Source organism: Epinephelus lanceolatus, chromosome 1, assembly GCF_041903045.1.
Source record: "Epinephelus lanceolatus isolate andai-2023 chromosome 1, ASM4190304v1, whole genome shotgun sequence".
Taxonomy (NCBI): domain Eukaryota; kingdom Metazoa; phylum Chordata; class Actinopteri; order Perciformes; family Serranidae; genus Epinephelus; species Epinephelus lanceolatus.
Window position 1 is genome coordinate 308,800 of NC_135734.1, and position 26,792 is coordinate 335,591.

At 41.0% G+C, this 26,792-nt stretch overlaps 1 protein-coding gene across 1 annotated transcript in view; it reads left to right on the forward strand.

Annotated features, from left to right (window-relative positions):
- LOC117251027 (dihydropyridine-sensitive L-type skeletal muscle calcium channel subunit alpha-1-like) overlaps positions 1 to 26,792 on the forward strand; it is a 590,852-nt gene that overhangs the window by 126,731 nt on the left and 437,329 nt on the right. The window contains exons 10-11 of the mRNA XM_078166193.1: positions 15,355 to 15,515; positions 18,949 to 19,174. Of these exons, the coding sequence (XP_078022319.1) occupies positions 15,355 to 15,515; positions 18,949 to 19,174 (387 nt within the window). The remainder of the gene's footprint in view (positions 1 to 15,354; positions 15,516 to 18,948; positions 19,175 to 26,792) is intronic.

Genomic DNA, 26,792 nt, shown 5'->3' on the forward strand with positions numbered 1-26,792 from the left:
TAGTATGCTTATATTACACCGTACCTTTATTTATTTATTTTTTTTTGAAGGATTAAGTTTATGAGCTATTTATGTATTTACATGTTAAATACTACATACAGTATGTAATGTGTCAGTGACAAAATTTAAAATGTTTTCTTTGATTTCATATTTTAAGTTTTAGTTTTTTTTAAGTTAAATATTTGCATTGACATCAAAGTTTGAGTGTAACCCTTTCATACTAGACTTGTGAAATAGGCCAATGAAATACTTAATACAATCTGAGACCCCCTTTTAAATTTCAATACTTAGTAGGGGTGGGAATCAACAGAGGATCCACGATACAATTTTATTGTGATTGTAAATATGTTGCGATATGCTGAGTACTGCAATAAAATATATTGAGATTTATTACCTTTTCTAAAACTGTAAATTATGTCCCCAAAGGAAAAGTTTGTCAACATCTGTTTTATCTAGTATGATAAAGTTTTCAGTCTGTTAAATCTCACTTACGCTATTTTTTTTTTTTTTTTTTTGTTGCTGCAGCAAAATGTATCTGGTGGACTGAAAGAACAATTGATTATATTATTCTAGAAGGCTACCTAAAGTTTAATTTGTAGTTTAATACTAAAAGTTTTAACAATAAAAAAACAACACTTGGCTCTGTGTGACGATACGATATTGCCACACAACATTATTACGATACTATGCTGTATCGTTTTTTATCCCCCAGCCTCTAATACTTGGTAAAATTGTGAAAGAGGCATCTCATTGTAAAAAAAAAAAAATGTCTAGGGTTTCCTATGACTCTTGCTCTTTCTGAAAACTAATAAGAGGCTAAGGAAATAATCCTGGTTTTAAAAACTCAATATAATGTTACTGCCAACATACAGTACATTAAATAAGCAGTTCAGGCATGACGTGCTGACTTACAGCGGTAAGTGTGTTGTGTCATTTCCAGTGTTTCGGTGATAGCGTCTCTGTGCCGCTCTAGCGAACTCCTACCAGCTAGTTCTCTGTTTTTTCTCACTTCAGCTGCTTAACATCTACTTCATGTCTTAACCCACACTAGTTCTGTTTAAGCACTTAAAGCTCTCCTCTTTTTCACAACTTTCTTGCTAATCTTAGCTGTTGTTCGCACATTATAGCTTTGTTAGCTACATTAACTTAACAGTTAGTGATGGCTTCTCCTTCTCCTGCTCTCTCTTACTCGGTGTGCCAGATGTTTAGTCATTCCTCTGCCTCCTTTAGCAACAGTGGTAATTGTAACAAATGTAGTTGTTTTCTATGTTGGAGGCGAGGCTTAAGCCTAGTTCACATTACACGATTTTCACCGCAATTTTGACGTTGCAGAGGATCTTGAGATCCACTTTGGGTTGGAGGTGAGTCTGCAGATTGTCTGCCACGACGAGTCTTCATGTGTGAACAAGCCTAAGAGCAAGTCGCCCCCTCGTCTGTGACTGGGACTGGATATCTGGCATGCTATAAAACTGGAGAAGTGTGATACAACTGACAAAGAGCATCATACGGGATATGTCCCACATCAGCCTGCAGGAGGACAGAAACAATTTGAGGAGAACAAGCCGCAGGGTTGCCACTTGCCAGGTCTCCTTATTAGCCGCGATTTTGGGCTTGTTTCTAAAGTGGAGTTGCTTATCTGGGCTTGCTCTCTAAATGTCACCTTTCTCTATATATATCCGTCTAATAAGTTATTTAAACGCATGATAGTCACTTCTATTGTCACTGTTTGGACCCAGACCCTGGAAGCAGATCTGATTCAACACTGGGAAGAATATCCATGCCTTTACGATGTTGGCAAGGGCTCGGTTTTATTTGTTATAGTGTAGCATGCTTCTTGCTCGTATTCTGAATTTGTATCTGAATTCTCAGAGTTTTTATCCAGTTAAGTTCTTAAATCAGATAAAGTTATTATTGTAGGTGATTTTAGCATTCATGTTGATGTTGATAATGACTCCCTTGTTACTGTGTTTATCACATTATTAGACTCCATTGGCTTCAGTCAAGGTGTACATAAACCCACTCACTGTTTTAACCACACTGTAGGGGAAATATTTTAAGAATTTTTTGAGAATATTTGCACTCGTAATAAATTTTGGGGCACCACCCTCCTAATGAGGGAAGCGATTAATCAAATTAATAACTCCGTAAATCACTTATTAATTCGTCAGCACGCTTATCAATAATGAATGAATCTCAATATCTGGGTTATGAATTCTCTATACAGTGATCTCAGCTCCTGTCCAAAAGTTATATACACAGACAACAACTTGGCGATAAATTAAGATTTATTTAAACTAAATAGGTAACAACTGAATAAATGAATAGCAAATGATGATTATATGACACAACACAAAATTAACAGTATATAAATGGAATGAAATGAGAAGTAACACTCGTGTGAGTGACTTAGTTTGGCGATAGTGGGAGAGTATATTAAAATATATATATTATAATATATTATAAATGGGGAATGCAGGATTGCGCAAAACCATTCATGTCAGCCTAATGAAACCTAAATTAAAATCAGGATAATTAACTAAGCCTCCTGCTCGACCTCACTCTTCACCGCACAACGTCTCACTCGAGTTATGGAAATTTTGGCCTACTTTTAGCAGCGGGGATCAAAGGCAAAGCTCCTCTTAGGGCCCCTGGACTGTCGCGCCGCAGCTCCCAGACTTTCCAGCAGAATTGAACAACTGTCTCACAGCAAGGGGGGGGAAGCGGTTGAATTTGCGATGTCCTGTGGGTGCCCAATGGGCTGGTTCACACTGCAGAAGGCCTTTGGGCTTGGCAGGAGGACCACTGTGGCAAGTGGCTGGCAGCCACTGGTTCCGATGAATCTGGAGCGAAGAGGTTGGTCGGCAGGTGCTGGTCTACTTGGTTCTGTTTAGCCTCCTCGCTTATAATAATGGTAACAGCAATCTCGTTGGCCGTTCGATATTGTTATCGAAGTTATTATTAACATGCAAAAAATGTTGAAAACACTGGAGATAACAGAAAACTGGATCGACAAAATTTTAAAAGTTCAAAATAACTTTGATCATGAGCACAGGGGGGAATGGTGCTTTCCATTCTGAAATAATAACTTCACGCCCCAGCATCAGTGCAGTCTGTACCCATTCTGCATCATGGGATGGGAGGTCCTCAAGTAGGAATGGGTCCCCCAAGATATATAGCCTCTGGGAGAAAGGCACATTACTCCCTATGATTTTTGTGATATTTTTGTGAATCTCAGACCAGAAATCTTTTATTTTTTGGCAGCTCCACAGCATGTGAATCAGTGTGCCTTCCCCATTTTGGCATCTCCAGCACTCTGGGCTCTGTATTAACTTGACTCTATGTAGCTTGGAGGGGGTCCAATAGACTCTATTCAGGATCTTGAATTGAACTAGTCTAGTCTTGAGTTCTCTGGATATCTTTTTCAAGTTTTGTAAGATCCCACTCCATTCCCTCTCTGTGAATGATACGTTGAGGTCTGCTTCCCAAGTCAGTCTAAGGGAAGATGCACCTTTGTCTGAGCATTTTACAAGCATTGAATAATACAATGAGGCTTCATATCCCTTGCCAAAGATTTTCAATATTTGTGTGAGGAAGCTCGCAGTAGGGGGAGGTGTTGAAAGAGATCCAAAGGCATGGAGCAACAGGTGTCTGAGCTGTAAATACTTCCAGAACTGCTGCTGGGGCAGATGAAATTGTGCCTTAAGATCAGAAAAAGACTTAAACGTGTCCCCCGCATATAGGTCCCCAAGGACCAAGATACCCCTCTCAACCCATGATTTCCAGAAAAATGGTGATTTCCCTATGCAAAGTTTAGGGTTGAGCCATATGGAGGCTGCAGTGTGGAGGTGAGCATTAAAATTGAACATGAAAGCCATTCTTTTCCATACCCATTGTATGTGTGGGATAATAGGGTGGGTCTGTGTCCCTGATGAAAGCTTAGTGGTGGTGTAATGCATAGGGGGGAGTGGGCTACACAAGGAGCCCTCAAGACCAAACCATGGGGGGGCTCTCTCAGGAGGTAGAGCCCAGTGCACCATGTGTTTGAGGCTAAATGCATAATGATAAAATAGCAAATTTGGGACCCCCAGTCTACCTTGATCTACTGGTCACTGCAGCTTTTTCAAGTTCAGTCTGGGTTGTTTACTGTTCCATAGGAATTTGTTGCATAACCTATTAAACTGCTTAAAATATTTTGGGGGAATCTTCATCGGGAGTGCCTGTAATAGGTAATTAAATTTGGGAGTACAATTCATTTTTATAACATTGACCTTGCCCCAGAGAGAAATGAATAGCGGAGACCATCTTTCTATGTCAGTCTTAAATTTGTCTAGGAGGGGCTCAAAATTAACCTGAATCAAGTAATTCAACGATGGGGGAAACAGAATGCCAAGGTATTTGATGCCCGTTTGTGGCCAAGCAAAGTCACCAGGTTGGAATAAAGTCGTAGGACAGTAAGGTGTCAGAGGGAGTGCCTCCGATTTGGCCCAGTTTACTTTATTTTTATCCAGACAATTTGGAAAACAATTTGATGATTTCAGACAATGAAGGGAGAGAGCGTTCTGGATCTGTTATCAGGACCAAAGCATCGTCCGTATAAAGCATCAACTTGTGACTACAGCCGCCTAGTTGGATACCTGGAAAGTCAGGGTCTCTGCGAATGGCCGCTGCCAGAGGCTCCAGCACCAGCGCAAAGAGCAATGGGCTCAGTGGGTAGCCCTGCCTAGTGCCTCTTTGAAGCTTAAATGACTGCGAAATGACGCCATTCGTTGCAACCGAGGCTCTAGGGTTAGTGTATAAGAGTTTGATCCAGCTAACAAATTTCTTACCAAAACCGAAGGACTCCAGGGTGGAGAAAAGGTATAGCCACTCCACCCTGTCGAATGCCTTTTCGGCATCCGAAGAGAGGGCCGCAGCAGGGGAAGCTTCATTTTGGGAGGCCCACATGATGTCAATCAAATGTCTAATATTATCGGCCGAACTGCGCATTCGAATAAAGCCAACTTGGTCGGGGTGAGTTAAGCTGGTTATCACCTTGTCTATCCTTCTAGCTAGGATCTTAGCAAGTATTTTACTGTCACAGCTGATCAAGCTAATTGGTCTATAGCTTCTGCAGTCTAATGGATCCTTATTTTTCTTTAAAATAAGAGAGATAAGTGCCTCAGATAGTGTAGGAGGCAGGCTGCCCTTATCCAAAGCCTCACTATACATCTGCAAAAGTAAAGGGGAAAGCTCCTCGGCATATGCCTTAAAAAATTCTGCCGTGAAGCCATCTGGGCCTGGGGCTTTACCAGATGTAAGGCCTCGAATAACGTCCACAATTTCCTCCCAAGTGATTGGTGCGTCCAACAAATCCACTTGGTCCCCTGATAAAGTGGAAAGAGCAAGAGGAGTCAGAAATGCACATATCTCTTGCTTGTTAGCTTGTATTTCTGAAGAGTAAAGTGCTGCATAAAATTCTCTGAATGTCTTATTTATCTCAGTGGGGTCACATTTAAGAGCGCCACCTTCTGTTGAGACCGCTGCTATAGTGCTCAGAGCCTCTCTCTGTTTAATATACCTAGCCAGCATTCTTCCTGCTTTATCACCTTCCTCAAAATATTTTTGCCTAGCTCTGAAAAGGGAGACCTCTGCTTTTTGAGTCAGGATGGAATTAAGTTTATATTTTAGTCTGGTTGGATTGGTCAAATTTGTCAAATTTGAGGGAGTCATATTTTGTTTAAATGCACTTTCGGCAGCAGAAATGTTCTTCTCCAGGTCAAGTTGTTTGGTGATGTTTGTTTTCTTTTTGAATGAGGCATGTTGTATTATATGACCTCTGATAAACGCTTTAAGCGCTTCCCATGCCACACCAGCAGAGGGTGCTGATGCCAAATTAGTTTCTAGAAAATGATTGATCTGAGCTCGTAAGGATTACTTAAAGCTTTGGTCAAGCAGAAGGCTGGACTTGAGCCTCCACCTGGGAGACTTAGGGACATTGCAAAAAGGGACCATACGGAGAAACACGGGAGCATGGTCAGAGAGAAGAATGCTACCAATAGAACTAGATACTATTGCCAGAGCTAGAGACAAAAAAATAATCAATCCTGGAAAATGTATTGTGACGTGGGAAGTAGAAGGTATAGTCTCTTGTAGCTGGGTTTAATAACCGCCAGACATCAACTAGTCCAGAGGCTTTACACATTTTCTACATAATGGAGGCTGATCTGCATTGGTGCTGTGAAGGAGTGCTGCAGTCCAGTATATTATCCATGACCTGGTTAAAATCACCCCCCATTATAATCGGGTAGTCTCCCATATCATTGAGTTTACACTCAAGCTGTCCAAAAAATGTGGGGTCATTGATATTAGGGGTATTAAGACCCCGGACATTCCATGTCATTAGATTCAAGGTCCTGCCTTTATCAGCCTGCATCATGAGGTTCGTATAGCTCAAGTAGCTGATGCATATACAGGATATGACATGTTACTGAAACCACTATCGCTGAGCAACAGACACCATGTAAACACACAAGAAAAATAAAACGAAATAATGAAGAAAAAAGAAAAAAGCATACTGTACAATAAACACATCTATGGTGACCCTGAACTGTCGTCACCCATAGGTGCTCCAAAAGCACCAAACCTAACACACAAAAAACTAGGTCCATGACCCTAAACAGTCTAACAGCCCGCAAAGAGGGCAGTCACGCAGCCATGGCTCTGCAACATTCCAGAAATGAGAAAGGGCTACAATACAAAAGCTGTGCAAAGGTCATAAACAGTGAACAGTCAATTTTGACAACAATAATTGGAGCATATTAGATTTGAATACCTCGCCGCCCATCCTGTGAAACCTACCTACATAGAATTGGACCAGCTTATATACCCATTATACGTCACTGTGTCAGGCCCTAATCAATTCTGGGTTAATGTGAAACCCTAATAAAGATGACAGAAGGAAGAGGAAAAAATCAAACAAATATGTCCCTCTACTCAGAAAATGAAAAGAATAAGTGAATAAATAAATTAAAACAAATAAGAATAAGAGGGCACACCACACAACTCGAGGTAATATGCATTACTGTGTCCTCTGCCACATTACCATATCAGCAACTATACCACCAAAATTATTAAACCAATAACAATTGGATCAGAATGCAACCTAGAATGATGGGTACCTGTTAAAAGCAATACTGACTCCATCCAAACTATTAAATGATATAAGAATATTATCTTAGAGTAACTCAAGTGTCTCTCAATTTAAAATGTGTTCAACAGAGTCAATGCTAGACTCTCAGTAAATAAGACAATACAATAGCAAAAGAAAATAAGAAAGGGATCACTTAGAGTTCTTGAGGTGTGGTAAAATAGGAGACTTACTTGCTTGTATCATTAGTTTTAATGTTTGTGGTCCTGCACGTGAAGGGCTTGTTCCTTTGGGTAATAAGTCAAGTATAATTGGATGGGTTCCCGTCCATTCAGAAATACAACATCGATATGCTCTTTAAGGGGGCAGAGAGCGGATGTAATCCAGTGCTTTCTTGTGATCTGTGAACTCACGTTTGCCCTCCGCCGTCTTCATGACGAGCACAGCCGGATACATCAGGGAGAACTTGGGACACATACTCTTCCCACTATGGTCAACATTGATTCTTAACATCCAATTAAACATACAGATTAACATTAAATCAAAATACACTTATTATGCCATGGTATCAGCTAGCCTACGTCAAATACACACACTCTAGATTAACAATGACAATATATAATGAAAAACAAAATGAAGGAGCACGTATTCATGCAACAAATTGATTAATAATCCCTAATTATATCTTCATTCAAAATATATAAAGTTGACTTCCTTGCGGTAACTCTTCTTAACTCCGCCACAAGATGGAAGTATGGCTACATGTTAGAGAGTTGAAACTAAAATTGAATTCTGTAACTTATCAATCTTTGTTTTAACAGGGTTAAAGCAAAGTATCATTCAGATAAAAAAAAGATTATGTACATATACAAGTCAGGACATGGCAAACGGCCAACAAAGAGGAAGAAAAAGAATAATCTCACTTCCAACATACATTTCAATTTTATCACACAGAAGCATTTGTTCAGCGAGGGGTAGCGTGCGGGGGCAGGGCAATAAACATCTGACCTTGCTGAGGATGGACTTATCAATATGCCCCTACAACACCCTTGATCTAGTTCTGACATATGGAATTGAAATTGATAACCTAATAGTATTTCCACAGAATCCCTCTCTATCAGATCATTATTTAATAACTTTTGATTTCTTTCTACTTGACTACACGCCACTCAGCAACAGTTACTATACTAGGTGTTTATCAGATAGTGCTGTCACAAAATTTAAGGAAATTATTCTATCGACGTTAAATTTAATACCATGTCTTTCTGTAACAGGTTTCCCATACCGACTTTAAACTCTCCCGAACTGATTATCTTGTCGATAGCACTGCAGGCTCGCTGCGAACAACACTCATCTCTGTAGTACCTCTTAAAAAGAAGTTAACAAAGCAAAGAAAGTTCACTCCTTGTGAAATATCGCGAAAATTTGAAAGATTGGCAAATAACCAAACTGGAAGAATCTCGTTTAGTCTGGGAAGACAGTCTCAAAACGTATAAGAGGGCCCTCCGTAGTAGCAGAGCAAACTATTACTCAGCATTAATAGAAGAAAATAAGTCCCAGGTTTCTTTTCAGCACTGTAGCCAGGCTGACTGAGAGTCACAGCTCTATTAGGCCTTGTATTCCTTTAGCCCTTTTTATGAGCTTTTTTAATGACAAAATTCTAACTATTAGAGGCAAAATTCACAACCTCCTTTCCTCAAACGGAACCAGTCTGTCCTCAAACACAGCTAATGTCTGTTAGAAACTCGCGACTGTATTGCACTGAAGAATTTACTTCTTGTTGCACCGTGTTTATTTCGCAGAGCTGTACGCAGATTCTGCAGCAAGCATTGGTCAAGCTGCCATGTTGATTCAAACTTAGAGACAAACTAAAAATACCTGTCCAGCAGAAACTCTGTGACCATCTCGTCCCTTTTTTATATTCACAAGTGTCCCTATTACTAGTTTATATTCACAAGTGTTCCTGTTACTAGTTTATATCCACAAGCATCCCTGTTATGCGAGTGGTTACGTCAGTCGGAGTCCTCCACGTGGAGAAGGCAGACAGGACAGGAGAAAACTCTGACCAACCATTGCTTTCGGTCCGAATGCAATGATTGGTCGGAGTTTTCTTAGAACCATATGACAATAGTATAATTATGAGTTTTCATCTCTGGTGGAATTCACTTACATTTTAGTGTGCCATAGCATTCTAACCTAAACAAAGAAAAGTGTAAAATTTCCAGAAAGGTAAGTGTTGCTTTAAGTAAACTTCAAAAATGCCTTAAACACATAAAAGCCTGGATGAGCTCCAATTTCCTTATGTTAAATTCCGACAAAACTGAAATTATTATTCTTGGCCCCAAACACCTAACAAATTCTTTGTCTGGTGATACAGTTTCTCTGGATGGCATTGTTCTGGCCTCTAGCACTACCATAAGAAACCTCAGAGTAATATTTGATCAAGATTTGTCTTTTAACTCCCATTTAAAACAAACCTCATGATCTGCGTTTATTCATCTGTGTAATATTGCAAAAATTAGGCCTGTCCTGTCCCAAAAAGATGCAGAAAAATTGCTCCATGCTTTTGTTACCTCTAGGCTGGATTACTGTAACTCCCTATTATCAGGTAGCTTTGTAAGTTTTTGAAAACTCTCCAGCTAATCCAGAACGCAGCGGCACGTGTGCTGACAGGAACTAAGAAACAAGATCACATTTCTCCTGTTTTAGCTTCTCTGCACTGGCTCCCTGTAAAATCCAGAACTGAATCTAAAATCCTACTCCTAATTTATGGGCTCGAACGACTTATAGTGCATCCAAACTCACACCTGTTCTTCTCTATAGTTTTTCTCTGCAACCATGCGTCATAGCGAGAAGCCACGCATATACGTGAAACAGTGGAACTGTAGCTTTCCGACAAGACCAAGCACTTGTCAGTAGTCTAATGTTTTCACAGCGAAAAAAAATGATAAAAGTTACACTAAAATTATGTATAACAAAGCTTTCATACAGCTTTGCACACAGATTACTCTTGGATGGATTACTCGCAAATGCTGGCTCGCACAGAAATGCCATGCATAATCACATGAAAGTGCAGGACCAGAGCTTTCCAGTGATACCACACACATTGTGCTGTCATCCCATCACACTGTAAATCCAGATCAATTGTCTACAAAATAAAAACCTGACGAATTTCTTTACAATCCATTATACAGATCTTGTTATCAGTCACTTCATATAGTGAGAAATATCTTATCTTACCACGTCTTAGACTTGGGTATATTTCTCCCTGTCTATCCACATTTGTAGTCCAGCTTTCAATATGCAAATATCTTCATATTGTCCAGTTGACACTCCATCAAACTTTGTACGACAAGACCAGCGCACTTCACCTTTGTGCACCCAGACAACTGAGGCCTAATGATGCATGCTGACAGGGCAGTAGTCACCATATACTTTGAGGGGGACGTGTGCCTCCCCCCCCCCCCCCCCCCCCCCTCCCCCACTGCAAACAAAGTGTCAAATATTATATAATATACTTGGTTGACTATTTTTCTATGATCTTAGATGTAAATATTGCATGTTTCTTTCAGATAAAACACATTTTTGACTTGTGAATGAGTCAATGGAATTTCTTGCAATATTGAAAAAATACTGGCAATCATGTCTGCCTGGCACAAACCACATGTTTTGGACAGCTGTGAAGTGACAGAATGTCCCAGCATCATGGGTCTTATATTGCCAGATTCCAGAGAGTCTCCCCTCTTCGTATATGGCAGAATATGTCAACTTCCAACTTGCTATGGTGAGATACATGTAAAAATGTAGATTTTAGTCACACGGATTTGTTTTTTCCATTGATATAAAAATTAATATAAAATACAAGCACATAGAAGGACATGGAATGATGGCAAATCTGGATAGCCCATATTGTCCTGAAAAAAAACAAGATATAACATGTGTATGTAACCTTTATAATGACTGTGATATGAGCTTAAAAGTAAAGGCAGTAAAAATACCCCCAAAAGGCCGAGGGCCCATAGGGTTAAATGGTGAGGATCCATCATATCTTAGAGAGCTCATAGTGCCTTATTATCCCACCAGAACACTGTGCTGTGAGAATGCAGGGTTACTTGTGGTCCCTAAAGTCTCCAAAAGTAGATCAGGAGTCAGAGCCTTCAGCTATCAGGCTCCTCTTCTGTGGAATCATCTTCCTGTTGCCGTCCGGAAGGCAGACACCGTCTCCACATTTAAGACTAGACTGAAGACTTTTTGATAAAGCTTATAGTTATGGCTAGCTCAGGCTTGCCTTGTACCAGCCTCTAGTTAGGCTGACATAGACCTAGTGAGCCAGGGGACCTGCTATAATACACCTCTTATTATACACCAAGCACCTTCTCGCCTTCTCTCTCTCTCTCTCTCTCTACTTTGCTAACACTCATGTCCTGTTACTGCATCTCGCTAACTCGGCTCTACTGCATGTCACTAACTCGGCTTCTTCTACGGAGCCTTTGTGCTCCACTGTCTCGCAGGTTTATATCGTAGCTGTGCCTGGATGGTGTGACGTGTGTGGCTGTGCTGTTGCCGTGGTCCTGCCCATGGTCGTTGTTAGACCTGGGCATTCACAGCTATAGCCTCAGATCTTTTGGGCTCAGCCCCGGTTCTTTTAAGCCTCTGTTTGTTTGGTTTTTTTTAAACTAATAAAGTACCTTGTTTCCAACTTCAAGTCCACAGCACAGACACAGCATGGGAGCACAACAGACAGCAGCGCACAGCACACTCACTGTCACACCATCTTACATGGCATATGCCCATATATGGGCAGTCAGAATTATAACTTGTTACAATTTTCAATTTTCATTTTTTTTTTCTTGTAGTAAGTATGGATATTAGATGATTTTTTTGAAAAAAAGAGGCAGCAGGAGGACAGAAAGTAGGAGAGTCATCATTGTTTTGTATACGGATTACTGTTAATTTATTATGTTGATCTGTACTGTACGACATCTATTGCACCTCTGTCCATCCTGGAAGAGGGATCCCTCCTCAGCTGCTCTTCCTGAAGTTTCTACCATTTTTTTTTTAAATTTTACTCAGTATTTTATGATCCAGGGTGCTTTTATTGGTTAAAGAGTTGATTGATTTGTAGGATGTATGGAGTGTTGCAGGATGATGCTATGAACTGATTGTCTTCACTGTTGCGTTAAAAAAATTAAAACCAAAATCCCCAAACGAACAGGCCTTTGCGAAAAAGTTCAAATCAAATGGGTGTTAAACGACTTCATCAAACAATAAAAACTAAGATTAACCGAATAGCCAGCGGTTAAACACTGTAACCCTGTGGCGTCTTCCACACTCCACCTCATTTCAGCACACCTGCCTTTAAGTAAAGGTTCCCGAGATGCCAGGTTAGGTGGGGCGTTAAAGTGACTCAAAAATATAATAGAAAACTAGGGGCCAGATCCACAAAGAATGGATTGCTCCTGCTGATAGCGCCATTATTTGCACAGAATTAGCTCACGCAATCTGCCCTGTTTTAGCGCCTTATCCTCAAAAGAATTTGTTCTAATCATATGCCGGCGCTAACACGCCCACAAAGTTTGGCAGCTGAGTGCAATTTGCGGCACATGGCCCTGCTGATGGATGACTGTGAGAGCCCTGAGACGCCTGCAGTGGGGTTCTGGAAAGAGCCAGATGCAAGAACCTGTAGTGTAGACACTAGAGATGCGCAGATGGCAGTTATAACTGCCAGGTCAATCGGGTGATAAAAATGAACAATCTGATTAATGGCGGATGGGTTATGGGCGGGTGAAAATAATAGCCTAATAATAACTTTTATTTAAATCGCACCCTTTAAAAACAAAGTTTACAAATTGCTTTGACAAACATTAATGAGGGGAAAATGTATTGCATGCTCTAAAATGTGAAATGAGCCTACTTGTGTCGTGTGCAATACAATAGGCCCTCTATATCATCATGCTTATATCCTGCTGATAAATAATGTATGATTGGCTGGGCAAGCATACTCTTTAAATGTGTCATGTGGAAGGGTTTATTTAACACAGTGATCCCCGCAGCAGCAGAAATGAGTGTCTCCTCATTAAGAGTGCCAATGTGCGCCTTTACGCACGGAGTAACGGCGCCATTTTATTGATTATTTTAATGTCAGTCAGCTGACGGGATCGGTCAGGATCTAATCTTTCCTGATAATATAAACATGCGGGTGCGGGTGGATGCGGGTCTGTAATTACAGAAAATTAATTTGCTCGGATGGGTGGTGGATGGATTATTGATGGATAGATGCGGATTTGGGTGCCGTCAGAGCCCATCCGCGCATCACTAGTAGACACTAACTTGACAGTGCCAGGTAAAGCATGGGATCTCTGGATGGCAGGCTCAATGTCATCCTTGATGTCATCTAGTAGCGCAAGGATCATGCGGCCTGGCAACTGGTATCTGCAAATGATTGCATTGTCATTTAAATCAAAAAGTGATACTCTCTTCCGATAAATCCTTTCTGGTGCGCGCTTGCCATTACGGTGCCTTCGCCTGGCTACAATCACTGCTGCCATGATTACTGGAGTCCTGGCATGACAGCCCTTATATAGGCTATGCTCCACAGTTACCACCAACTGAGTGAAATTTGCGATTATTTTGCGTGAGAGAGAGAGTGAGAGAGGGAGAAAGAGAAATTGCGCGGATTTAATACACGGGTCTCACTGGTGTTAAATAGCACCGCTTTACTGCCTGTGGCAATTAGCGCTGGTCTTTGTGGATTAGGTGGTATTTGCAATGAGGCTTATTTGCATAAGAAGGGGGCAATTTTGTGCAGAATTTATGAATATTCCCTAATTTACATGCATGCAAATTGGACCGGCGCAGCTAGGAGTGGCAGTGCAGTTTGTGTTCAGTTGGCGTGCATTTCACCCTCTCATTTGCACAGGTTTAGCGGTCGCAAAGGCAGTGCAATCCTTTTGAGGATCTGGCCCTAGGACTTTATAGAAATGGCTCTTACGAATACAAAAATAACTGATGCAATCAGGTTATTACATGAGCAATTCTTATTTAATATTTAGTAAATGCTGGTGACAGATTAAAGTGTAATTTCAACAGAGTTTAGAAAGGTGTTCAGAAAAACTGAAAGTAATGCAGAATCGAAAGTTTAGCGATGAATTGCACAGTTTATCATATGATTTTTATTATGTTGATCTGATCTGTACACACATCTATTGCATCTATATTGCATCTATTTGTCTGTCCTGGAAGAGGAATCCCTTCTCAGTTGCTCTTCCTGAGGTTTCTACCATTTTTTTTTTGTGAAAGGGTTTTTTTTTAGGGAGTTTTTCCTTATGTGAAGGTCTGAGGACAGAGGGATGTCATATGTTGTAAAGACCTCTGAGGCAAATTGTGATTTATGATATTAGGCTTTATAAATAGAATTTAGTTGCACTGAATTGATATGGGACATGACAGACTTTGGTTGATGTGCACTTGTAAATGTGATTTTGCTTTATAATTCCTGCACTATACTACTTCCAGTGATCTTCCTGACCCCTACTGCCCTCCTTTTTTCTTCAGATGACAGGAACTACCAATACCATTAGATGGCGAGAGATGTATTCTACTCAGGAAAACTCATACATTTTCTAGAGAAGTAATAGAAATATAGCAGGATTTGTACTTTAGTGCCTCTGGAAAACACTAGAAGCTTGGTGTGTAAAGGGGGATGTCATCAGCATCTTTGGAAAGTCTTAACTTAACAATTTAACAACATGACGTTGCTGTACGAGCCCCGGGTCCTGAAAAAAGGGAAGGCTATCACTGGAGATGTAAAGCATCCGCTATTCAATCAATATGACCTTATGAGATCGGGACGACGGTTTACTGTACAAAAGCTACAAGCCCGAGCGCAGAGGTCGTTTGTCCCCACTAGTATTGCGCTCCCTAACAAGCATCTTAGCTCTGCGTGTAAATGTAATTTCTGTTAATTCATTAAATCAGTACTTTAATAGGATAGACTTAACAACCCTATTGTGTTCATGATGCTGGCCCTATACTTGATGATATGTGTTGCTGTGTTGCTTTTTGTTTGTATTGTATTGTGTTGGTGCTTCTGATGACTGTGGGGCACAAGTCAAATTTCCCCATTGGGGACAAATAAACTATCTATCTTTCAATATCTTACTTTAGGGACACTATGAGGAGTCACCATTTCTCTTATTTGAACTTGTCTTTCATCCCCTTTTATGCAGTAAGCTGGCTCGCAAGTGGAATCGCTGGTTACGCCGTAAATGCAGAGTGTATGTGAAGTCAAAACTGTTCTACTGGTGGGTGATCATGCTCGTCTTCCTTAATACGCTGGCCATAGCAACAGAACACCACAAGCAGTCTCAGAGACTCACAAACTGGCAAGGTCAGAGCAGTATACACCATACATGCATGCATTTTTCTCTGTTTAGCATGTAACAGTTTAAATTTATCAGCTTCCTTTTGGTGAGAGCAAAAGAAACACATCATACTGGAGCCGTCTGTTCTGGAAAGAATAATAACAAATCCAATACATTATGGCTTCTCTTGGAATTTGAACTACAGGTGGGATCAAATGCAGACATTTCTAAGAGCAATACACTAATAACCAGTGTTAGGCAGTAACGCGTTATTAGTAACGTGTTACAGTAACACCGTTAGTTTTGACAGTAACTAATACTCTACCGCGTTAGTTTTTAAATTCAGTAACTCAGTTACCATTACCAAACGGTGCTTTACTCCGTTATTTTTGGCCAGGTTTTAAAACGACGCGCAGCATACAGTATTCCTTCACAAACTGAAGTTCCCTTTCACTAAAACATTTTAGCCCTAAAAAATAAAAGATAGTCAAGTCAGATAGAGGGATATGAACAATTCTTACCAGAGCATCTTAATGAAACACATCTCTCACCATCTCTGCTGGCCTCACCACAGTGCTGTGATGTTACATTAAGCGGTAGTGATTCTGTAACGTTAGATTATTAATCCCAGTAACGTTATATCCAGTGATGTGATATCCATTGTTATCCAGAGGAAGCTTTTGTTGTGGATAGACAATGTCTACGGTGGGCGACAGACTCGACATCATCATGTAGCTCTTCAAATGTTCTCTTTAGCTCATTTTCCATATTTGTATCCAAGTACCGTAGTTGGAAAACGTTTAGCTGCCTGAGAGCGAATGACTCCATTGTAGAAGATGGTTGCATGTTTCCGTTAAATTGTTTTGTCAAGTTGTAGTCTAACAGTCTCTTGGTTAAACTCAATCCGCTGTCGCTTAGGCGATGTAGCTACGAGCCAATACAGTTAAGAAATGTTTTGGGCTGCAGTGCTGTGTTTCCCAAAACATGATCCCTCTCAGCAACGTTGTCTTCTTTGTGGCTTAGAAAAACTACACTGCAAAAAAGAAAAGCACCTAGCGCCCTCTAGCTTACCCACTCAGGGCCGAATTCACAAAGAATGAACTGCGGCCGCTGATAGCACCTTGAATTGCACTTCACTTGCATCCGCAGTTTGCTCCGTCTTAACGTCCTATTCACAAAGGATATTGCGCTAATGATATACCAGCGCAAACACGTCCACAAAGTTTGGCAGCTGAGTGCAGTTTGCCCCTGATTGCAATTAGCCACATGGCAAAGTATAAATGCTGGCTTTGCGCCAAGAACACCGTGGCAGAACAATGGCAGACTTTGTTTGGTAAAGTACTGAATACTGTATACCATCATGTAGTGATGTCTGCTGGTGAGTCAGTCTAACAGTGTCGGGTGGGTTGAGGCTGTGGATTTTACCAAGTTTGACCACTTTTTCACTATTCCCTCTCACTTGTAGCTGTTTTTTCGTTATCTTTTGAATTTAATATGAATTATGGAACCATTTTTGTTCACGTTTGTTTCCCCCGTTTTGTAAAATAAATTATTGAAAGCTGCTTTTGAAATGCGTGACAGAAGTGCGTTTTGAGAACGACCACAGACTGTCACCTGTTAAACGCATCAATATCTTCGGATGCCATTAAAGTAATAATGATTATAATAATAATGTCAAAATATTATTTACAGACTGATTTAACAGACGATCACTGCTGCCACAATCACTGGAAAGTCTGGGCGAGAGGCTTCCACAGAGGAGCGTCCAGTTTGCACCAGCTTTCTAAAGACGTTATTTCCTTCACTCAAACTGCGTGTGGCTATTAGCGCCGGTGTTCGTGAATTAGACGTTGTTTATCAATGAGGCTCATTTGCATAGAAAATATATGCATATTACCTATTACATATTTAAATATGTGCAAATAACACCGGAGCACCGAGACGCAATCTGCTTGGCAGCGCAGTTAGTGGAGCATTTCACCCTCTGTGTGTGCTTTGTGAATTAGACAGTATCTGTTTGCTCCGTTTTTACCGGTTTAGTGGCCGCAAAAGCCACGCAATTTTGTGAATTCGGCCCTCAGTCATCTACAGCCAGGACGTACTCAGAGTATAGATGACACTAGTGCGCGTGCGTCAAGGTCATGGCATGATGGCAAGCCAAGACGAGGGTCCTAAGTCGAGTTTTTTTTCGGGGGGGGGCACAACACTGCTAATAACTGATGTTGTTGTTTATGTACATTGATATAGAATAATTGAACCACCCAGTGTGTCGCTAGAATAACTTAACATTTTTTTCAGTGGTTAATAATAAACATTCAGTTAGTTGATGCATAAGTTACAATGTGATAAGTTAAATTCTAATTGCATGATGCTATGAAAGACAAATAGAAGTTATTTAAATGACAGTAAATGGGCTTAATTACACTTCTGAGCCAAATTGGTTCTTGCATCCAGAGTTAGGAGAGATATGCATATCTCTCCTAACTCTGGGTGCAAGATGAGATATGCATATCTCTCCTAACTCTGGGTGCAAGAACCAATTTAGGAGAGATGCATATCTCTCCTAACTCTGGGTGCAAGAACCAATTTGGCTGCTGGTCTGCCAAACAAGAACTTATTGACACAGTGTGAAGAAAATATAGTACTTGTGTTTTGAAGGAAACAATTGCAAAGCACCTATATTCTGCTGAGGGACCGTGGAACATGCATTGGAAAGAAGATCAAGATGAAAATAAACATTTTCTTCAATTTATATGTAATGCCAGAATAATTGTTTTCTTTGCTGACAATAATGCAAAAGCAACAATTTGAATTCAGAATATATTTTCAATAATTTCAACCAGCCTTAGCTGTTATTTATGTCATACATTTAATCAACATGTCATATTTTTTGCTACTGGTGTAATTTTCAGGTTGTTGCTAAGGTTATCAACATAAACATTTTTGCAAAGTTTTTTTTTTATTTTTATTTATGACTAAATGTATTAATTACTAATTAGAAACAGTACAGTTTTATGGATAATCTACCTTTTCAGTCAACAAAAGCTGATTACAGACCTCAATTGGATTTTTGGGTTTTAGTTATTAATAACTATGGTGATATACAAATATTGAAAGCATAACCTAAATTGATTAAATACGAGGATTTTGTGCTGATAAAATGCCAAACCCTTTACTTCTTCATTGCTTAAGTTTTTAAATTGGGATTTTAGTAAAAAAGAATACTGTGTTATTTTTCTGTAAAATGTAATTATTGCACTTCAACCATAATTTATCACTTTATAAACAGTTTTCAAATTTAACAAATAATTAGTCAACCACTAAAAATATATGAAATTATTAATGTGGCACACTCCATATTTTCTATGCTGTTGACTACTGATATCATCTATAAATAACTATCTATGTTTGTCTTTTTCTTTCTCTCATTCTGTCTCTTCATCCTGTTGGCCCCAACAGACAATGCCAATAAGCTACTGCTGTCTATGTTTGCCCTGGAGATGTTCATGAAGATGTATGCCCTAGGCTTGCCCTCTTACTTTATGTCTCTCTTCAATCGCTTTGACTGCTTTGTGGTGTCAACTGGCATTATGGAGCTCCTCCTTGTCCACATGGGTGTTATGTCAGTCATGGGCATTTCTGTGCTGCGTTGCATACGCCTGCTTCGCCTGCTCAAAGTCACCAGGTGAGAATAGCTTTGATAAAGCATATTTGTTATGTGCAATGTGAAATGAGTTGTAGTGTCTTTAGACTATCTGATGGCAAAACTTGCTTACCAACCCAACTAGTCTGTCATTCACTCCTTATTAACAATTGTGTGTTGCATCCTCAATGATAGAAATCATCTTATTAGGGACCTCGGCTGAAGGACCAAGTCCCTATTGTTTTTGGTGTGTTTATTATTAGGGACCTCGGCCAACGGACGAAGTCCCTATTGTTTCTGGTACGTTTATTATTATTATTAGGGACCTCAGTTAAAGGGCGAGGACCCTATTGTTTTTGGTATGTTTATTATGATCATATTTCTCCTGTTTTAGCTTCTCTGCACTGGCTCCCTGTAAAATCCAGAATTGAATTTAAAATCCTACTGTTAACTTATAAAGCTCTAAATGGTCAAGCTCCATCATATCTTAGTGAGCTCATAGTGCCATATTATCCCACCAGAACACTGCGCTCTGAGAACGCAGGGTTACTCGTGGTCCCTAAAGTCTCCAAAAGTAGATCAGGAGCTAGAGCCTTCAGCTATCAGGCTCCTCTCCTGTGGAATCATCTTCCTGTTACAGTCCGGGAGGCAGACACCGTCTCCACATTTAAGACTAGACTTAAGACTTTCCTCTTTGATAAAGCTTATAGTTAGGGCTGGCTCAGGCTTGCCCTGTACCAGCCCCTAGTTAGGCTGACTTAGGCCTAGTCTGCCGGAGGACCCCCCTATAATACATCGGGCACCTTCTCTCCTTCTCTCTCTCTCTCTCGTATTCTATTACTGCATCTTGCTAACTCGGCCATTCTGGATGTCACTAACTCGGCTTCTTCTCCGGAGCCTTTGTGCTCCACTGTCTCTCAGATTAACTCATATCGCAGCGGTGCCTGGACAGCGTGATGTGTGTGGTTGTGCTGCTGCCGTGGTCCTGCCAGATGCCTCCTGCTGCTGCTGCCATCATTAGTCATTAGTCATACTTCTACTGTTATTATACACATCTGACTACTGTCACACATGTATACTGCCAGATATTAATACATACTTTCAACATATTGTACCACAGTAGCCAGAACTATAACTATAATATTATTACTTTCAATAATGTTGTTGTAACCTACTGTCATTACCTGCATCTCTCTCTCTGTCTCTCTCTCTGTCTCATTGTGTCATGCAGATTACTGTTAATTTATTATGCTGATCTGTTCTGTACGACATCTATTGCACGTCTGTCCGTCCTGGAAGAGGGATCCCTCCTCAGTTGCTCTTCCTGAGGTTTCTACCGTTTTTTTTCCCCGTTAAAGGGGTTTTTTTGGGGAGTTTTTCCTTATCCGCTGCGAGGGTCATAAGGACAGAGGGATGTCGTATGCTGTAAAGCCCTGTGAGGCAAATTGTGATTTGTGATATTGGGCTTTATAAATAAAATTGATTGATTGATTGAAATTGATTATAATACTTTCTCCTGCCGCCTCTTTGAGCTGGAATTTAACCCCCTAAACATGCTCAAAAACTCACCAAAATTGGCACACGTCAGACCCGGTGAAAAATTTTAGAAAATCAAAAAATTAACTCCTAAAGTGCCAAAATGGGCTCTCTACTGTCACCTAGGCGCACTAAAATGGCCACTGCGGCCCGTAGGAATGTCGTAGACAGATCAAACCAAAACTGGTGTGTTTGACCTACAAATCACGCTCTGACACCCATGACCTAAATCCAACAGGAAGTGAGCTATTTGCCCTTTCAAAGTAAGATTTCGCCTCAAATGGGAGTAAATTAACTCATCTAATTTGTATATTGTGGCGTCACTAGGTGGTGGCCATATTGGATTTCATAAATCTCAGTAAAACAGCATTTTGAACATATTTACACAGTAGATTTCTTTTGTTTTGTGTTTTTTTTGTCTCTTCCTCAAAAAAAGGAAGAGGAATCTGATGGGAATAAATTCACTCATGTAATTTGCATATTGTGACATCACTTCTACATACCTACAGCTACAGAAAGCATTCAAACATCAAAACGTTCAGCTCTGTAAGGATTTTCTGATGTTTGTGGTAATATGTTTGATATTTCTAAATAATTCACAATGACGACATAAGCTGGAGGCCGAAATGGGCGGGAGTGCAAGGTCCCAAACAACGCTGCTTGCAGCTTTAATTAGGGCCCAAGCGACGACGAAGTCGTCTGTGAGGACCCTATTGTAATCGTGCTGTTTATTATTAGGGCTGGAGCGACGACGAAGTCGTCCGCGGAGGACCCTAATGAAATCGCACTGTTTATTATTATTATTAGGGCCCAAGCGACGACAAAGTCGTCCGAGGACCCTATTGAAATCGTGCTGTTTATGATTATTATTATTATTATTATTATTATTATTATTACGACATTTCGTGTCCCAATTTTGCCCCTTTCCCAAATTTGAAAATGCTTCTAACTTTCCACATTCGGCCACATCCGAAATTCAATATTTTTGGGCGGTTGCACATGGTCGCCGCAAAATGCCGAAATAGCGCCCCCTACAAATTTTCAATATACCCTTCCCATTGGGATTAGTTTGTCGTGGGCAAACGAAATTTGGTACACACATGTATCATACCCAGACGAAAAAGTCTCTTAACGTCACGGGAAAAACCCAACAGGAAGTCAGCCATTTTGTTTTGAATTTTTTCATTACGGCGATTTCCACAACTTACATTTGAACGAACTTGTCCTAGGGCTTTTGCCTGATCGACTTCAAATTGAATTGGCTACAGAACATCCAGAGACCATGCTGATCAAAAGTTGTGCTCTGCATGTCTGTAGGTCAAAGGCCGTGGCTGCTAGGGCGTGACAAATTTTGGTGACGTTTCATTTTCTCGCCATCGAATTTCAGCTCTCACGCCCACATACTTGATCGTAGCAGCTTCAGACTTGCTTGACATGATGATGGCTCCGCCCCGAATGCCCAAATGTCCTACTTTACTCATAGCGCCCCCTGGTGGTAACAGGAAGTGATCAGTTTTTACTTTAACATGTACTAATACCACAAACTTGACCGCATCAACTTCATTCCACTTCTAATGCATGCAGAACAAGTTGGTAAAGCTACCTTATGAACGCTGTAAAGCTACGTCTAATGGTGTCCATGTGGCAGTGTGGCGACTATCGATTCCTCGCCACTCAATACATTTGGCTTTTTGATGGCTTCAACGACTTCATCTCCTCATGAAAATTGATACACGGGTCAAGAATGGTGAGCTCTTACATCTGATAGGGGCGTCGCCCATGGGGGGGACAAAATGCCTCTACAGCGCCCCCTTGAAATTTTCAAGAACCCCTCCCCATAGGGATTTTTTTGGAGTTGATCAAAAGTTGTGCTCTGCATGTCTGTAGGTCAAAGGGCGTGGCTGCTATGGTGCTGCCATTTTTGATCCATTGCCATGCATATTCAAGCAGCTCTCTCTCCCACATAATTCATCCAAACTGCTTCAAAATTTCTGTACATGATAAGAGCCCAGCCCTCAATGCCTCCATATGCTCGTAGGCAATCTTGCTCATGGCGCCCCCTTGTGGAAACAGGAAATGCCATCTTTTACACTGACAAACACCAACCTCAAGCTCCTGACCTGATCAACTACATTTTGTGGAAACATGACGATCAAGTTGATGAATCTCCACAGTGACACACGTGTCCTGTTATGTTTCATGTTGCAGCGGTGGCGGTGGAACATCAGCTTCGTATAAATCCTTTCATGGTCCGATTTGCTCAAAATTTCACGTGTGATGAAGGTCCACCCCTGAAAGCACCTGGCCACATCTGGTCACGCTTGTAGCGCCAACTGGTGGATGAACAAAACATTGCATTTTTTCGCTCCTGCCAGGTTTTTTCTCCATTCTTGCTTCGCGCCACAGCCCCCACGTGCCTCAGGCCACCATGGTTGCATGGAGGAGCAAGGGCCCGATCACAGCTGTTTGCAGCTTTAATTATTATTATTAGGGCCCGAGCGATGACAAAGTCGTCCGAGGACCCTATTGAAATCGCGTTGTTTATTAGGGCTCGAGCGACGACGAAGTCGTCCGTGAGGACCCTATTGTAATCGCGCTGTTTATTATTATTATTATTATCATTATTATTATTATTACGAACATTTAATCCCCAATTTCGCCCCTTTCCAAAATTCAAAAAGTCACCAAATTTGGCATGCGCGTCTGGTCTGGTGAAAAATTTGATATTTTGGCAGTGTTCTATGTGGATGGGGCCAAATGGTGACATAGCGCCCCCAAGAAAATTTTGTGCCTCGAGCCCCGCTTGTGAGTTTCACCTACACGCATGAAAATTGGTGGGCTCATAGAACATGCCAAGACGCACAAAAAATCCTCTTGGAACCATGCCGTAAACCCAACAGGAAGTCGGCCATTTTGATTTAAATTTTTGACATGTTTGAACTCCTCCTCCTAGGGATTTCGTCTGATGGACTTCAAAGTTGGTACAGATCATCCTGAGAACATGCTGATCAAAAGTTATTAAAAGCTTTACTCTACATCAAGGGGCGTGGCCGCTAGGGTGTGACAAACTTTGGCGACTTTTCATTTTCTCGCCATCAAATTTCGAACGGACCTCACGCCCACATACTTGATCTCAGCAGCTTCAAACTTGCTGGACATGATGATGGCTCCACCCCAAATGAGCAGATATATTAATATCCCACCTTACTCATAGCGGTCCCCTGTGGTAACAGGAAGTGTTTTTACTTTAACATGTACTGATGACACAAACTTGTCCGCATCAACTTCATTCCACTTCTAATGCATGCAGAACAAGTTGGTGAAGCTACCTTATGAACACTGTGAAGCTATGTCTAATGGTGTCCCTGTGGCAGCGTGGTGACTATCGATCCCTCGCCACCAAATACATTTGATGGCTTCAACGACCTCATATCCTCATGAAAATTGATAGACGGGTCAAGAATGGTGAGCTCTTTCGTCTGATAGGGGCACCGCCCCTGGGGGGGACAAAATGCTTTTAAAGCACCCCCTTGAAATTTTCAAAAACCCCTCCCCATAGGGATTTTTTGGAGTAGGAACATGAAAATTGGTACACATGTGTATGTTGTCCAGACGCACAAAAAAGTCTCTGGCACCAATGGTCTACTCCAAACAGGAAGCCAGCCATTTTGATTTTGACTTGTCATTTTGGCATGATTTCCACACGTATTTTAACGAACTAGTCCTAGGGATTTCCTCCAATCGACTTCACATTTTTTACAGATCATCCAGAGACCATGCTGATCAAAAGTTATTAAAAGCTTTTCATTATGTTAAGGGGCATGGCCGCTATGGCGCCTCCCTCGCCACCAAATACGTTTGGCTTTTTGGTGGCTTCAACGACCTCATATCCTCATGAAAATTGATACACAGGTCAAGAATGGCGAGCTCTTGCATCTGATAGGGGCGTTGCCCATGGGGGGGACAAAATGCCTCTATAGCGCCCCCTTGAAATTTTTAAAAAACCCTCCCCATAGGGTTTTTTTTTTGGAGTTGGAACTTGAAAATTGGTACATGTGTATGTTGTCCAGATGCACAATAAAGTCTCTGGCACCAATGGTCTACTCCAACCAGGAAGTCGCCCATTTTGAGTTTGACTTGTCATTTTGTCATGATTTCTGCATGTTGTATTTTCACGAACGGGTCCTAGGGATTTCATCCAATTGACTTCAAATTTTTTACAGATCATCCAGATCAAAAGTTGTGCTCTGCATGTCTGTAGGTCAAAGGGCGTGGCTGCTATTGTGCTGCCATTTTTGATCCATTGCCATGCATAATCAAGCAGCTCTCTCTCCCACATAATTGATCGAAACTGCTTCAGAATTTCTGTACATGATAACAGCCCCACCCTCAACGCCTCCATATGCTCATAGGCAATCTTGCACATGCTGCCCCCTTGTGGAAACAGGAAATGCCCAATTATACATTGACATTGTCCGATTTGCTCCAAACTTCAGGTGTGAGGAGGGTCCGCCCCTGGACACACCTGCACACATTTAGTTACACTCCCAGTGCCCCTGGTGGATGAACAAAACATTGTGTTTTTTCGCTCCTGCCAGGTTTTTTTTCCCCTGTTGCTTCGCACCACAGCCCCAGTGTGCCTCAGGCCCCTGCGGTTGCATGGGGGAGCAAGGGCCCAATCACAGCTGCCTGCAGCTTTAATTAGGGACCTCGGCTGAAGGGCGAGGACCCTCTTGTTCTTGTAAGGTTTATTAGGGACCTCGGCTGAAGGGTGAGGACCCTCTTGTTCTTGTAAGGTTTATTATTATTATTATCATTATTATTATTATTATTACTATTATTATTCTTTCTTTCTTTCATCCACCGCAAATTTAAACTGGGATTTGACCCCCTGAACATGCTCCAAAACTCACCAAAATTGGCACGCATGTCAGGACTGGCGAAAAATTTTAGATAATGACAAAATTAATCTGAAAAGACCACTAAAGACCACCACCACCACTAAAATGGCCAATGGTGCAGCCAGCAGGAACGTTGTAGGAAGATCAAACCAAAACAGCCGTGTTCATTTCATCAAGACCTACAAATCACGCACTCACACCCATGACCTAAATCCAACAGGAAGTGAGGTAATTCCCTTTCAAAGTAAGAGTTTTCCTCAAAAAAAGAAATTCCTTAAAAAAATCAAAAAGTCCTATACCGTTTATCGTATCGGCTTCAAACTCGCACACATTATTGTTCAACGTGTCCTTATCAATTATTCTGTATAACTTCTTCAATCCTCGAATGGTTTGGATTTTATGGCGTCTTACAGGTGATGTCCTCCAAAACCTCATGACGATTTGTTGTGCCACCTAGACACACTAAAATGCCCAGTGCGACGGGTAGGAACCACTTAGAAAGACCAAAACTGTCTCGTTTGTCTCATAAAGACCTACAAATGTCGCGCTGCAACCCCTGACCTAACTCCAACAGGAAGTGCGCTGTTGTTGTTTAAATGTAAGATGACGTTTTTCACAAATTCTGTCGCTCAAAAATTATTTGCTCCTACACCGTTTATCATAACTGCTTCAAACTTGCACAAATTACAGCTCTACCCCTGGTGAACATTACTTGTGAAGGACTTTGTTATAACTGGAACGGTTTGGATTTTAGAAGCGTTCAAAGGTGCAGGACACAAATCCTCATGATGAGCTCTGTAAGAAAAGATGAGGGCCAACACACTGTAAACTTGTGATTAAGGTCACATTTTTGAGTCCATAGACATACAAGCTTTATATTTTTGTGTTCAGAACAAATTTATCTATCTAGTGATGCTTTCAGATTGAAGATGGGACCCACGGTTTGGGATCTGGAAGGATTTGTTTGAGAAACTTTCAACCCATTCTGCTGTCACTTTGTCTGCCTGTCAGCCACATGCAGTCCTTAATTAGCATAACAAAAGCTTCACTCTGACAGTCTGTGTCAGAGTGAAGTGTGTGTGTGTGTGTGTGTGTGTGTGTGTGTGTGTGTATGTGTGTGGTCACACAGACATGAGGTTTTAAATTACTTTAAAAATGACCTTAAAAGTGTTTCCATTTATTTTATCAATTTTATGTCTCTGAACCCAAGTGATTGACCTGGA